Here is a 13,484-nt window from a genome sequence, read left to right on the forward strand (position 1 = left end):
CCATTCCCTCTTGAATGCCTCAACTGAACCGGTCACCACTACACTGAGGAAGTGCATTCCAGATGCTAACCACACACTGCGTGAAAAAGTGTTTCCTCATGCTGCCATTGTTTCTTTTGCTAATTACATTAAATCTGTGCCCTCTTATTCTTGATCCTTCGACCAATGGGAACAGTTTTTCCCTATAGTATAGGGCGGGACAGTGGTGCAGTGGCTAGCACTGCAGTCTCAGCTCCAGCGACCCGGGTTCAGTTCCGAGTACTGCCTGTGCGGAGTTTGCAAGTTCTCCCTGTGACCGTGTGGGTTTCCTCCGGGTGCTCCGGTTTCCTTCCATATGCCAAAGACTTGCAAGTTGATAGGTAAGTTGGCCATTGTAAAAATTGCCCCTAGTGTAGGTAGGTGGTAGGAGAATTGAAGCAAGATGGGGATGAGAGGGAAAATGGGATTAATGTAGGGTTAGTATAAATGCGTGGTTGATGGTCAGCGTGGACTCGGTGGGCCGAAGGGCCTGTTTCGCTGCTATATCTCTCTATGACCATCACTCTATAGCTAGTCGTATTTGGATTGGGATGTCCAATATGCTTTGAGATGGAGGGGGATTTATTTTATGTTAAAAAAACTATTTTAAAATCCGATCAACCAGGTCCATGCATGACAATGTTTGTGCACATAAAAATGGCATTTGATTTTTATTGCAAGCAGATGGATAGTCCAAATTAAGCCTAGTACCTAAAGCAGAGTCATTTATTGCCCATCCCTAATGGCCTGAGAAGGTGGTGATGTCTCCCCTTCGGGAACTGCTGCAGACTATGTGGTATAGGTACAACCCAGTGCTGTTAGAGGGGGTGTTCCAGGATTTTGATCCAGCACAATGAAGCACAAAACATTTGGCGAATAGTTGTCCATTTGCGCTACATAAGTGCCCAGGCAGTGACCATCACCAATGGGTCTAACCATCTCTCCATGGAATTCAACATTACAACTGAAGAATCCCCCACCATCAATATCATGAGGTCATTTCACTGAACCAGCCAGATAAATCTAGTGGCTACAACAGCAGGTCAGAGGCTGGGAATTCTGCAGTGAGTGACTCACCTCCTAAATCCCCAAAGCTTTCCCCCCTCCCATCTACAAGGAGTGTGATGGAATACTCACCACTTACCTCAAAGAGTACAGCTCCAACAGCATGCAAGAAGCTTGACACTATCCAGGACAAAGCAGTCTCTTGACTGGGACCCTATCCACCACCTTAAACATTCACTCCCTCCACCACCAATGCTTCACAGCTGCAACGTGCATTGCAACAACTCACTAAGTCTCCTTCCACACCCACAACCTCTACCACCTAGAAGGACAAGGTCAGCATGGGATCATCTGCAAGCTCCCCTCCAAATCTCACACCATCCTCACTTAGAAATTTATCACCGTTCCTTCATGATTGCTGGGTCAAAATCCTGGAACTCCTTACCCAACAGTACTGTGGCAGTACCTTCATCTAAAGTGCTTTGTTTCAAAAAGGCACTCACCACCTTTTAAAAGGCAATTAGGGATGGGCAATAAATTGCTGGGCATATCAGCAACATCCACATCTCAGTAATGAAAAGAAAAATTAGAGATCAAATTGTTTTTCTACTCCATTGTAACACACCATACTATAAACTTTGCTTTTAACAAGTTCAAAAACAGTGTGGTGGGGAGTTAGTAGCATAATTACTACATCCCATCTGCATTCAGTAGAGTGCCAGTACTTGCCTAGCATGTAGTGACATGCACCAGGGCTATTTTTAGGCTCTCGGTGGATTTTTATAAATGTGCAGAAAGATGCTCAACAGTCACCTGCTTGGTTCCTCAGTTGGGATTACTAACCAGTGTGAGATGACCAACAGGAAAATAAAATAAAAACTACTTTAAAAGCTTTGTCTCTTCAGCTGGGGAAGAATTAAGATCATGCTATGGGAGTTGCAGCTATCTTCTGCTATATACTCATTTGCAATTGTGAACCAGTCTAGAATTTTCATGCTTACAATCAGTATACTATCCCTCCCATAACAAATGTGAATCTACCTAATCATTAGAAGGAGCAAGAGCCCGCAAATGCTTGGGTGCACTCCTCCCTCTCCCTTCACAAAATCATGTTACTTGGAGAAATATACAAGTAAAACAATGAAACCTACAAGAATCAAATATGCATTAGGATAAATAATTAGTGGATGGTAGCATGGTGGTAATATGTTACTGAACTAGTCACCCAGAGGCCTAAACTAATGCTCTGGAGAAAAAAAAAGAGTTCAAATCTTACCGTGGCCGCTGGTGGGATTTAAATTCAATTAATTAATAAAACTGGAATAAAAAGCTAGTTACTCTGAAGAGATGAAAAAGAATAAACCCGGATGGGGGAACCACCCGGCATCAACCGAGGCACTGGAAACAACAAAGGCACACCTGCCCAGTCAATCCTGAAATGTCCTCCTCACTAACGTCTAGGGACTAGTAGCAAAATTGGGAGAGCTGCCCCACAGGCTAGTCAAAGAACAGCCAAATCATACCTTCCAGCAAGGTCCAGACTTCTCCATCACCATCACCAAGGTCCAATCTGCACCTTCTCCTTTGTTATCTCTTGCCCAACCCCCACCTCACTTGTTTATAATCTGTGACTTTTCTAATATTTGTCAGTTCCGAAGAAGGGTCACTGAGCCGAAACGTTAACTCTGCTTCTCTTTCCACAGATGCTGCCAGACCTGCTGAGTGAATCCAGCATTTCTTGTTTTTGTTTCTCCATCACCATTCCTGGGGATGTCCTGTCCCACTGACAGGACAGACCCACCAGAGGTGGCGGCACAGTAGAATACAGCTGGGAGGGAGTGGCCCTAGGAGTTCTCAACGTTGACCCCAGACCCCATGACGTCTCATGGCATCAGGTCCAACATGAGCAAGGAAATCTCCTCCTGACTACCACCCATCACCCTCCCTCAGCTGATAAAGCAGAACTCCATGCTCAACAATATTTGGAAGAATCACAAAATAGCAAGGGCACAGAATGTACAGAATGGGGGACTTCAACAACTTACATTTATACAGTAACTTTAATATAGTAAAATGTTCCAAGGTGCTTCACAGGAGCATTAAACAAGGTATGACACCGAGCCACAAAAGGAGATATTAGGTCAGATAACCAAAAGTTTGGTGAAAGAGGTAGGTTTTAAGGAGTGTCTTAAAGGAGGAAAGCGAGGGGCCCAGGCAACTGAAGGCACGGCCACCTACTGTGCAGCAATTAAAATCAGGGATGCACAAGAGGCCAGAATTAGAGGAGTGAAGATATCTTGAGGGTTGTGGGCTGGAAATTCCAGAAATAGGGAGGGGTGAGGCCATGGAGGGATTTGAAAACAAGCATGAGAATTTTAAAATCAAGACGTCGCTCGACCAGGAACCAATGTAGGTCAGCAAGCACAGGGGTGATAGTGGAACTGAACTTGGCGCAAATTAAGACATGGGCAGCAGAGTTTTGGATGACCTCAGGTTTATGGAGAGTAGAATGTGGGAGACGAGCCGGGATTATGTTGGAATAGTCAAGTCTAGAGGTGACAAAGGCACCAACGAGGGTTTCAGCAATAAATCAGCTGAGACAGGGGCGAAGTTAGGAGGTGGAAATAGGCGATTTTAGTGATGGCACAAATATGAGGTCAGTAGCTCATCTTGAAGTCAAATGAGACACCAAGGTTCCGAACAGACTGGCTTAATCACAGACTATTGCCAGGGAGAGGGATGGAATCGGTAGCTAGGGAATGGACTTCAATGCCCATCACCAAGAGTGGCTTGGTGGCACCACTACTGACCGAGCTGGCTGAGTCCTGAAGGACCTTGCTGCCAGACTGAGCCTGAGGCAGACGGTGAGGGAACTGACAGGAGGGAAAAAATAACTTGGTCTCACCCTCACCAATCTACTAGTCACAGATGCATCTGTTCCCGACAGTATTGGAAGGGTGACCACTGCAAAGTCCTGTGGAGATGAAGTCCTGTCTTCACACTGAGGATACCCTCCATTGTGTTGTGTGACACTACCAGCGTCCAAATGGGATAGATTCAGAACAGATCTCGAAGCGAAAAACTGAGCATCCCTAAGGTGCTGTGGGCCATCATCAGCAGCAGAATTGTATTCAACCACAATCTGTAACCTCATGGCTCGGCATACCCCTCACTCTATCATTATCAACAAGCCACGGATCAATCCTGGTTCAATGAGGAGTGCAGGAGAGCATGCCAGGAGCAGTACCAGGCATACCTAAAAATGAAGTGCCAACCTGGTGAAGCTACAACACAGGACTACATGCATGCAATGGACAGAGCTAAGTAATCTCACAACCGATGGATCAGATTAAAGCTCTGCAGTCCTGCCACATCCAGTCGTGAATGGTGGCGGACAATTAAAAATTAACTGGAGGTGGCGGCTCCACAAACAACCCCATCCTCAATGATGGGGAAGCCGAGCCAGATGGATGATCCATCTCGGCCTCCTCCTGAGGTCTCCAACATCACAGATGCCAGTCTTCACCTAATTCGATTCATAAGAACATAACAAATAGGAATAGGCCATACAGCCTCTTGAGCCTGCTCTGTCATTCAGTAAGATCATGGCTGACCTGATCGTGGCCTCAACTCCATTTTCTTGCTTACCGCCCATAATCCTAAAGTCCCATGCAGATTAAAAATCTGTAGCTCAGTCTTGAACATATTCAATGACCCAGCCTCCACCGCTCTCTGGGGTGGAGAATTCCAAAGATTAACCCTCAGAAGAAATTCCTCTTCATCTCAGTCTGAATGGAAGACACCTTATTCTGAAACTGCCCCCTAGTTCTGGATTCCCCTATGAGAAAAAAAAAATCCTCTCAGCATCTACCTTGTCAACTCCCCTCAGGATCTTACACGTTTCAATAAGATCACCTCTCATTCATCTAAACTCTGAGTATAGGCCCAACCTGCTTAACTGTTCCGCATAAGACAACCTCTTCAGCCCAGAAATCAACCTAGTGAACCTTCTCTGAAACTACCTCCCATGCAAGCATATCCCTCCTTAAATAAGGAGACCAAAACGGTAAGTAGTACTTTAGGTATGGCCTCACCAACGCCCTGTACAGTTGTAGCTACACTTCCCTATTTTATACTCCATCCCCCTTACAATAAAGGCCAACATAACATTTGCCTTCCTAATTACCTGCTGTACCTGCATGCTAACTTTGTGATTCATGTATGAGGACATCCAGATCCCTCTGTACCGCAGTATTCTGTAGTCTCAATTTAAATAATATTCTGCTTTTCTATTCTTCCTACCAAGTGGCTAGCCTCACATTTCCCATCTGTCAAATTTTTGCCAACTCACATTTAAAAGAAAATTCTTTTATGGGATGTGAGTGCCTTTGGCTAGACCAGCATTTGTTGCCTACCCTTAATTCCCTCGAGAAGGTGGTGGTGAGCCACCTTTGTGAACCGCTGCAGGCCATCTAGTGTAGGTACACCCACAGTGCTATTAGGAAGGAAGTTTCAGGTTTTTGACCCAAGGAAGGAATTGCGATATAGTTCCAAGTCAGGATGATGTGTGGCTTGGAGGGGAACATGCAGGTGGTGGTGTTTCCATGCATCTGCTGCCCTTGTCCTTCTAGGTGGTAGAGGTTCAGAGAAGTTTCTGGTCAATGGTAACCCCCACCCCGCCACCCCCTGGATGTTGGTTGGGGATTCAGTGATGGGAATGCCATAGAATGTCAAGGGGAGACTGTTAGATTCTCTCTTGTTGGAGATGGCACTTCTGAGGTGCAAATGTTTCTTGCCACTTAACAGTTCAAGCCTGAATGTTGTCCAGGTCATGCTGCATGCAGGCATGGACTGCTTCAGTATCTATGGAGTATGGAATAGTACAGAACAGTGTGCCATCATCAGCAAACATCCCCACCTCTGACCTTTTGATGGAAGGCAGGCCATTGATAAGCAACTGAAGATTTTTGGGCTTAGGACACTAACCTGAGGAACTCTTGGTGATGTCCAGGAGCTTAGATGTTTGGCCTTCAACAACCACAAAAATCTTTCCTTGTACTAGGTATGACTCCAACAAATGGAGAGTTTTCCCCCCCGATTCCCATTCTTAAATTTTGCTAGGGTTCCTTGATGCCACACTCAGTCAAATGCTGCCTTGATGACAAGGGTAGTCATTCCCACTTCACCTGAACTCAACTCTTTTATCCATGTTTGGATCAAGACGATAATAAGGTGTGCAGCCGAGTGGCTCTGGCACAGTCCAAACTGAGTATCGGTGAGCATGTTATTGCTGAGTAAGTGCCACTTACACGCTGATGATCGAGAGTAGACCGATAGGTGGTAGAGATCAGGGAGGGGGATTGTGATATACTTGAACATATTAGCATTGAAAGGGAAGTAGTATTAGCTGTTTTAGCGGACTTAAAAGTGGATAAATCCCCAGGCCCACATGAGATGTATCCCAGGCTGTTATGTGAGGCAAGGGAGGAGATTGCAGGGGCTTTGACACAAATTTTCAAATCTTCTCTGGCCACAGGAGAGGTACCAGAGGACTGGAGGACAGTGAATGTGGTACCATTATTCATGAAGGGTAGCAGAGACAAACCAGGTAATTACAGGCCAGTGAGTCTAACATCAGTGGTTGGGAAACTATCGGAAAATATTCTGAGGGACAGGATTAATCTCCACTTGGAGAGGCAGGGATACTCAGCATGGCTTTGTCAGGGGGAGATCGTGTCTAGCTAACTTGATTAAATTTTTCGAGGAGGTGATGAGATGTGTAGATGAGGGCAAAGCAGTTGATGTAATCTACATGGACTTCAGTCAGGCTTTTGATAAGGACACACAAGGGAGATTGGTTAAGAAGGTAAGAGCCCATGGGATCCAGGGCAATTTGGATCCAAAATTGGCTTTGCGGCAGGAGGCAGAGGATAATGGTCGAGGGTTGTTTATGCGAGGGGAAGCCTGTGACCAATGGTGTACTGCAGGGATCGGTGCTGGGACCCTTGCTGTTTGTAGTGTACATTAATGATTTAGATGTGAATATAGGAGGCATGATCAGCAAGTTCGTAGATGACACGAAAATTGGTGGTGTCGTAAATAGTGAGGAGGAAAGCTTTAGATTACAGGACGATATAGATGGACTGGTAAGATGGGCGGAGCTGTGGCAAATGGAATTTCATCCTGAGAAGTGTGAGGTGATGCATTTTGGGAGGACTAACAAGGCAATGGAATATACAATGGATGGTAGGACCCTAGGAAGTACAGAGGGTCAGAGGGACCTTGGTGTACTAGACCATAGCTCACGGAAGGCAGCAGCACGGGTAGATAAGGTGGTTAGGAAGACATATGGGATACTTGTATTCTATGCCTCGGCTAATAAAGGCAAGAGCAGGGAGGTTATGATGGAGCTTTATAAAACGCTAGTTAGGCCATAGCTGGAGTACTGTGTACAGTTCTAGGCATGACACTATAGGAAGGATGTGCTTGCACAGGAGAGGGTGCAGAGGAGATTCACCAGGATGTTGCCTGGGCTGGAGCATTTCAGCTATGAAGAGAGACTGAAAAGGCTAGGGTTGATTTCCTTAGAGCAGAGAAGGTTGAGGGGAGATATGATTGACGTATACAAAATTATGAGGGGCATTGATAGGTTAGATAGGAGGAAACTTTTTCCCTTAGCGGAGGGGTCAATAACCAGGGGGCATAGATTTAAGGTAAGGTGCAGGAGGTTTAGAGGGGATTTGAGGAAAAAATATTACACCCAGAGGGTGGTTGGAATCTGGAATGCACTGCCTGAAGAGGTGGTAGAGGCAGGAACCCTCAACATTTAAGTAGTATTTAGATGAGTACTTGAAACACCATAGCATACAAGGCTACGGGCCAAGTGCTGGAAAATGGGATTAGAATAGTTAGTTGCTTGATGGCAGCACAGACACAATGGGCCAAAGGGCCTGTTTCTGTGCTGTATAACTATGACTCTGAATGGCTGGATTGGATTTTTCCTGCTTTTTGTGGACAGGACACACCTGGGCAATTTTCCATATTGTCGGTAGATGCCAGTGTTGGAGCTAGACTAGAACAGCCTGGCTAAGGGGGCGGTTAGTTCAGGAGCACGAGCCTTCAGTACTATCTGCCTTGATGTCGTCAGGGCCCATATCAAGAAACTGCTGAATGCAGTGAAGGCTATCAGGTCGAATGAATGAAAGGCTGAAGACTGGCATTTGTGATACTAGGGGTGTCAACAGGAGCCGGAGATGGATCATCCACTCTGCATACCTGGCTGAAGATGGTTGCAATGCTTCAGTCTTGTCTTTTGCACTGACCTGATGGGCTCTCCCAACATTGAGGATGGGGATGTTTGCGCAGACTCCTCCACCAGTTCGATGTTTAATTGTCCACCACCATTGACATGAACCTTTCTACATCCCTTTGCAGGCTGTGTCCTCCTCTCAACTTGCTTTCCTACCTATCTTAGTTTCATCAGCAAATTAGGCTGCAATACACTCTGCCCCTTCATCCAAGTCATTCATATAAATTGTGAATAGTTGGGCCCCCAGCACCCACCTGTGGCACCCTACTAGTTATAGTTTGCCAACCCGAAAATTTCCCATTTATCCCGACTGTTTGCTGTTAGTTAGCCAATTCCTTATCTATGCTAATATATTCTTAACACCATGAGCTCTTGCCTTGTGTAGTAACCCTTTATATGGCACCTTATCGAATGCCTTTTGGAAATCCAAATACACTACATCTACTGGTTCCCCTTTATCCACCCTGCTTGTTACATTCTCAAAGAACTCAAATTTGTCAAACATTATTTCCCTTTCATAAAACCATGTTGACTCTGCTTGTTTGTATTATGATTTTCTAAATGGTAATACTATGACTTCCTTCATAATGGATTCCAGCATTTTCCCAATGACAGGCATTTGGCCAACTGGCTTGTAGTTGCCTGGTTTCTGCCCCCCATCCTTTCTTGAATCAGGTGTTACATTTGTAGTTTTCCAATTTGCAGGGACCTTTCCAGAATCTAGGGAATTTTGGAAGATTACAACAAATGCATTCACTGTCTCTGCAGCTACTTCTTTTAAGACACTAGGTTGCAGGTCATCAGGTCCAGGGGACTTGTCAGCCTTTCGTCCCATTAGTTTTCCCAGTACCTTTTCTCTAGTTGATAGTTTCAAGTTCCTCCCTCCCTTTTACCCCTTGATTTTCTATTATTCTTGGGATGCTTTTAGTGTCTTCTACCATGAAGACAGATATTCCCTCCCTAGCAGCACTGTCGGCGTACCTGCACCAGTTCAAGAAGACTGCTCACCACCACCTTCTCAAGGGCAACTGGGGAAGGGCAAGAAATGCAAACCTTGCCAGCAATGCCCACATCCCATTTCCTTGCTTCCTATTAATTCTCCTGTCTTATCCTCTAAGGGACCAATGATTACTTTCGCTATTCTCTTGGAGGTGTGGGAAACAGTGAGGATGATATGAACTCCAAGAGTACACAGACAGTCTAGCAGAATGGGAAGACAGGTGGCATATGGAATTTAATACTGACAAGTGTGAGGTTTCACATTTTGGCAGGACTAGGAAGAGGCAATATATACTGAATGGCACAGTTCTAAAGAGTATGCAGGAACAGAGGAACCTGGGGTGCATGTGCATAGATCTTGGAAGGCGGCAAGACATATTGAGAGAGTGGTTAGTAAAGCACATGGGATCTTGTGCTTCATAAATACAGGCATCGAGTACAAAAGCAGGGAAATTATGCTCAACCTTTATAAAGCTCTGGGTAAGCCACAACTGGAGTATTGCATCCAGTTCTGGTCACCACACTTTAGGAAGGATGTGAGGGTCCTTGACAGAGAGCAGAGGAGATTTATCAGAATGGTTCCAGTGATGGGGAATATTAGTTACAAGGTTAGGTTGGAAAAGCTGGGATCCTTAGAGCAAAGGAAATTGAGGGGAGATTTAATAGAGGTGTACAAGATTACAACAGGCTTGAATAAGTTAGACAAGGAAAAACTGTTCCCATTAACTAATGGTACAAGGACTAGGGGACACAGATTGAAGGTTTTGGGCAAGAGATTCAGGGGAGTATGAGGAAGAACCTTTTACGCAGTGAGTGGTAATGACCTGGAACTCGCTGCCGCAAGGGTGGTGGAAGTGGAGATAATCAATGATTTCAAAAGGAAATTCGATGCCAACTGAAGGAAATAAACTTGCAGGGTTACGGGGAGCGAGCGGGCGAGTGGGACTAAGTGGACCGCTCCGTGAAGAGCCACCTGGACTTGATGGGCTGAATGGCGACCTTCTGTGCTGTAAATGACTCGACAACTTTTCCTTTTTATATACTTGTAGAAGCTCCTACTGTCTGTTTTTATATATTTCTTGCTAGTTTACTCTCATATTCTAATCACTCCAACTTTTTTTTTTTAAGTAGTCATTCTTTGCTGGTTTCTAAAAATTTCCCAATCTTCTGGCCTACTCCTAACCTTCACATAATTGTATACCTTTTCTTTCAATTTGAAACCATCCTCAACCTCTTTAGTAAGCCACAGATGGTTCATTCTTCACACTGAGTCTTTCTTTCTCAATAGAATATATCTTCTTTGAGAGTTATGAAATATCTCCTTAAATGTCTCCGAACACTCCTCCCACTATTTAGTTTAAAGCTACGAGACATCAAGAAATGGCTGAAGACACTGGATATAGAAAAGTATATGTGCCCTAACATCCTGGCTGCAATACTGAAGACTTGTGCTCCAGAACTAGCTGCGCCCCTAGCCAAGCTGTACCAGTTTAGCTACAACACTGTTATCTACCAGACAATGTGGAAAATTGCCCGGGTATGTCCTGTCCACAAAAAGCAGGACAAATTCAATCCGCCCAATTACCACCTCATCAATCTGCTCTCCACCAGCAAAGTAAGCGGCACTTGTTCAGCAATAACCTGCTTACTGATGCTCAGTTTGGGTTCTGCCAGGGCCACTCAGCTCCAGACAACATTACAGCCTTCGTCGAAACATGGACAAAACAGCTGAACGCGAAGTGAGGTGTAAGTGACTGTCCTTGACATCAAGGCAGCATTTGACAGAGCATGGCATGAAGGAGCCCCAGCAAAACTGAAGCCAATGGGAATCGGGGGAAAACTCTCCACTGGTTGGAGTTATACCTTGGACAAAGAAGGATGGTTGTTGGAGACCAATCGTCCCAGCCCCAGGACATCACTGCAGATTCCTCAAGGTAGTGTCTTAAGTCCAACCATCTTCAGCTGCTTCATCAATGACCTTCCCTCCAACATAAGGTCAAAAGTGGGGATTGTCCACTGATGATTGCAGTGTTCAGTACCATTCAAGACTCCTCAGATACTGAAACAATCTATGCCTGCGTGCAACAAGACCTGGACAACATTTTGGCTTGGACTGATGAGTGGCAAGTGCCAAGCAATGACCACAGAATCAGAGAACGTTTAGAGCACAGGAGACCATTCAACCTGGCGTGTCCGTGCCAGCCCTCTGCAAATGCAACTCACCGAATCCCATTCCCCTGCATTTTCACCATAGCCTTGTGAATTTTTTCTCTTCAGATAATTATCCAATTCCCTTTTGAAATCCACGATTGAATCTGCCTCCATCACACCGAGTCAGTGCATTCCAGATCCTAATCATTCACTGCATAAAAAAGTTTTTCACGTTGACGCTGCTTCTTTTGCAAATCACCTTATATCGGTGTCCGCTGGTTCTCTATCCTTCTGCTAACAGGAACAGTTTCTCCCTATCTACTCTGTCCAGACCCTTCATGATTTTGAACACTTCTACCAAATCTCCGCTTAATCTTCTCTTGTTCAAGGAGAACAGCCCCAGCTTCTCCAATCTATCCACATAACTGAAGTCCCCCCCCCCCTAGATCCATTCTCATGAATCTTTTCTGCACCCTCTCTAATGCCTTCACATCCTTCCTAAAGCATGGTGCTCAGAACTGGACAAATACTTCAGTTGAGGGCGAGCCAGTGTTTTATACAGGTTTATCGTAACTAAAACAAACCATCTCTCCTTGACGTTCAATGGCATCAATCACCATTGCTGAATCCCCCAACATCCTGGGGATTACCATGGACTAGAAACTGAACCAGCCATAATACTAGAGGTGGTCAGAGACTGGGAATTCTGAAGCAAGTAACTCATCTCCTGACTTCCCAAAAGCCTGTTCACCATCTACAAGGCACAAGTCAGGAGTGTGATGGAATACTCTCCACTTGCCTGGATGAGTGCAGCTCCAACAACACTCAAGAAGATCGACACCATCCAGGACAAAGTAGCCTGCCTGACTGGCACCCCATCCACCACCTTCAACATTCATTCCCTCCACCACTGGCACACAGTGGCTGCAGTGCGTACCATCTACAAGATGCACTGCAGCAACTTGGCAATCCTCCTTCGACTGCACCTTTCAAACCGAACCACCACCTAGAAGGACAAAGTCAGCAGACACATGGGAACACCATCACCTGCAAGTTCCCCTCCAAATCACACACCATCCTGACTTGGAACTATATCACAGTTCCTTCACAGTCGCTGGGTCAAAAACCTGGAACTCCTTTCCCAACAGCACTACAGGTGTACCTACCCCACATGGACTGCAGTGGTTCAAGGTGGTGGCTTCCCTCACCTTCTCTAGGGCAATTAGGGATGGACAAGAAATGCTGGCCTTGCCAGCGACACCCACATACAAAGAATGAATTTTTTTTAAATTCGGTTAGATTACACTCCCTGCATTAAGACTAACAGAATGGGACTCCATGCCTGGAGCATAGTCTCATTGACTCTACAGATGAAGGTAAACTCAAACAACATGGAAAGGCTCTGTTAACTGATCCAGATTTTTGGCTACACGTTGAACAGTTGGAAGTGTTTGAGCCAATACCTTATACTCTTCAGTGTCAGGAGAAAGACGCTTCCGCTCTGCATCGAGCTGTAAAAATCGCTTGGTTACCCTTTCTAACCTGGCGTGCAGGTTTCGGTATTCACCATACTCTGCATTAAAGTCATCTTTGTAGTTTTGTCTCTGCTCATGCGACATAATGGCTGCGTATTTGCTGTTGAACAAAAAAGTGGGAATATTAAAATTACACATCATAAATGTGATCCTTTTGTTTTCTCAGCTGTAATCCAAAAGGTTTGCATTTCAGTAATCAGGATAGATGATTTAAAGGAGACAAGACTAAAAAAAAATGATCCATTTGCACTCTAGATGGCTCCACATTTTGAAGAACATCTTTTGCTATCCAAACTGAAGAATGACACTACCAATCAGATGCATTAAAACATGCAGATTTTGGCAACAGTTCATTTGTCAGACTCAAGTTCCTGATCTAACCTGTACTGCTGAGAGGAATTGGAAAGCGGACAACGACCTAAATGGGCCTGGGGGTTGGGGGTGTGTGGACATTGCACGAATTGTTA

The 13,484-nt window shown here is 45.2% G+C and overlaps 1 protein-coding gene across 2 annotated transcripts in view; it reads right to left on the reverse strand.

Moving 5' to 3' along the window:
- The window catches only part of ell2 (elongation factor for RNA polymerase II 2), a 214,071-nt gene that overhangs the window by 8,539 nt on the left and 192,048 nt on the right, over positions 1–13,484 (reverse strand). For both annotated transcript variants that reach the window (XR_010974870.1, XM_068029729.1), the window contains one exon: positions 12,946–13,117. Coding sequence is in view for 1 of the 2 variants with exons in the window: in XM_068029729.1 (XP_067885830.1) it covers positions 12,946–13,117 (172 nt within the window). In the remaining variant the exon portion in view is untranslated. The remainder of the gene's footprint in view (positions 1–12,945; positions 13,118–13,484) is intronic.

This window comes from Heterodontus francisci, chromosome 4 (genome assembly GCF_036365525.1).
Source record: "Heterodontus francisci isolate sHetFra1 chromosome 4, sHetFra1.hap1, whole genome shotgun sequence".
Lineage (NCBI taxonomy): Eukaryota > Metazoa > Chordata > Chondrichthyes > Heterodontiformes > Heterodontidae > Heterodontus > Heterodontus francisci.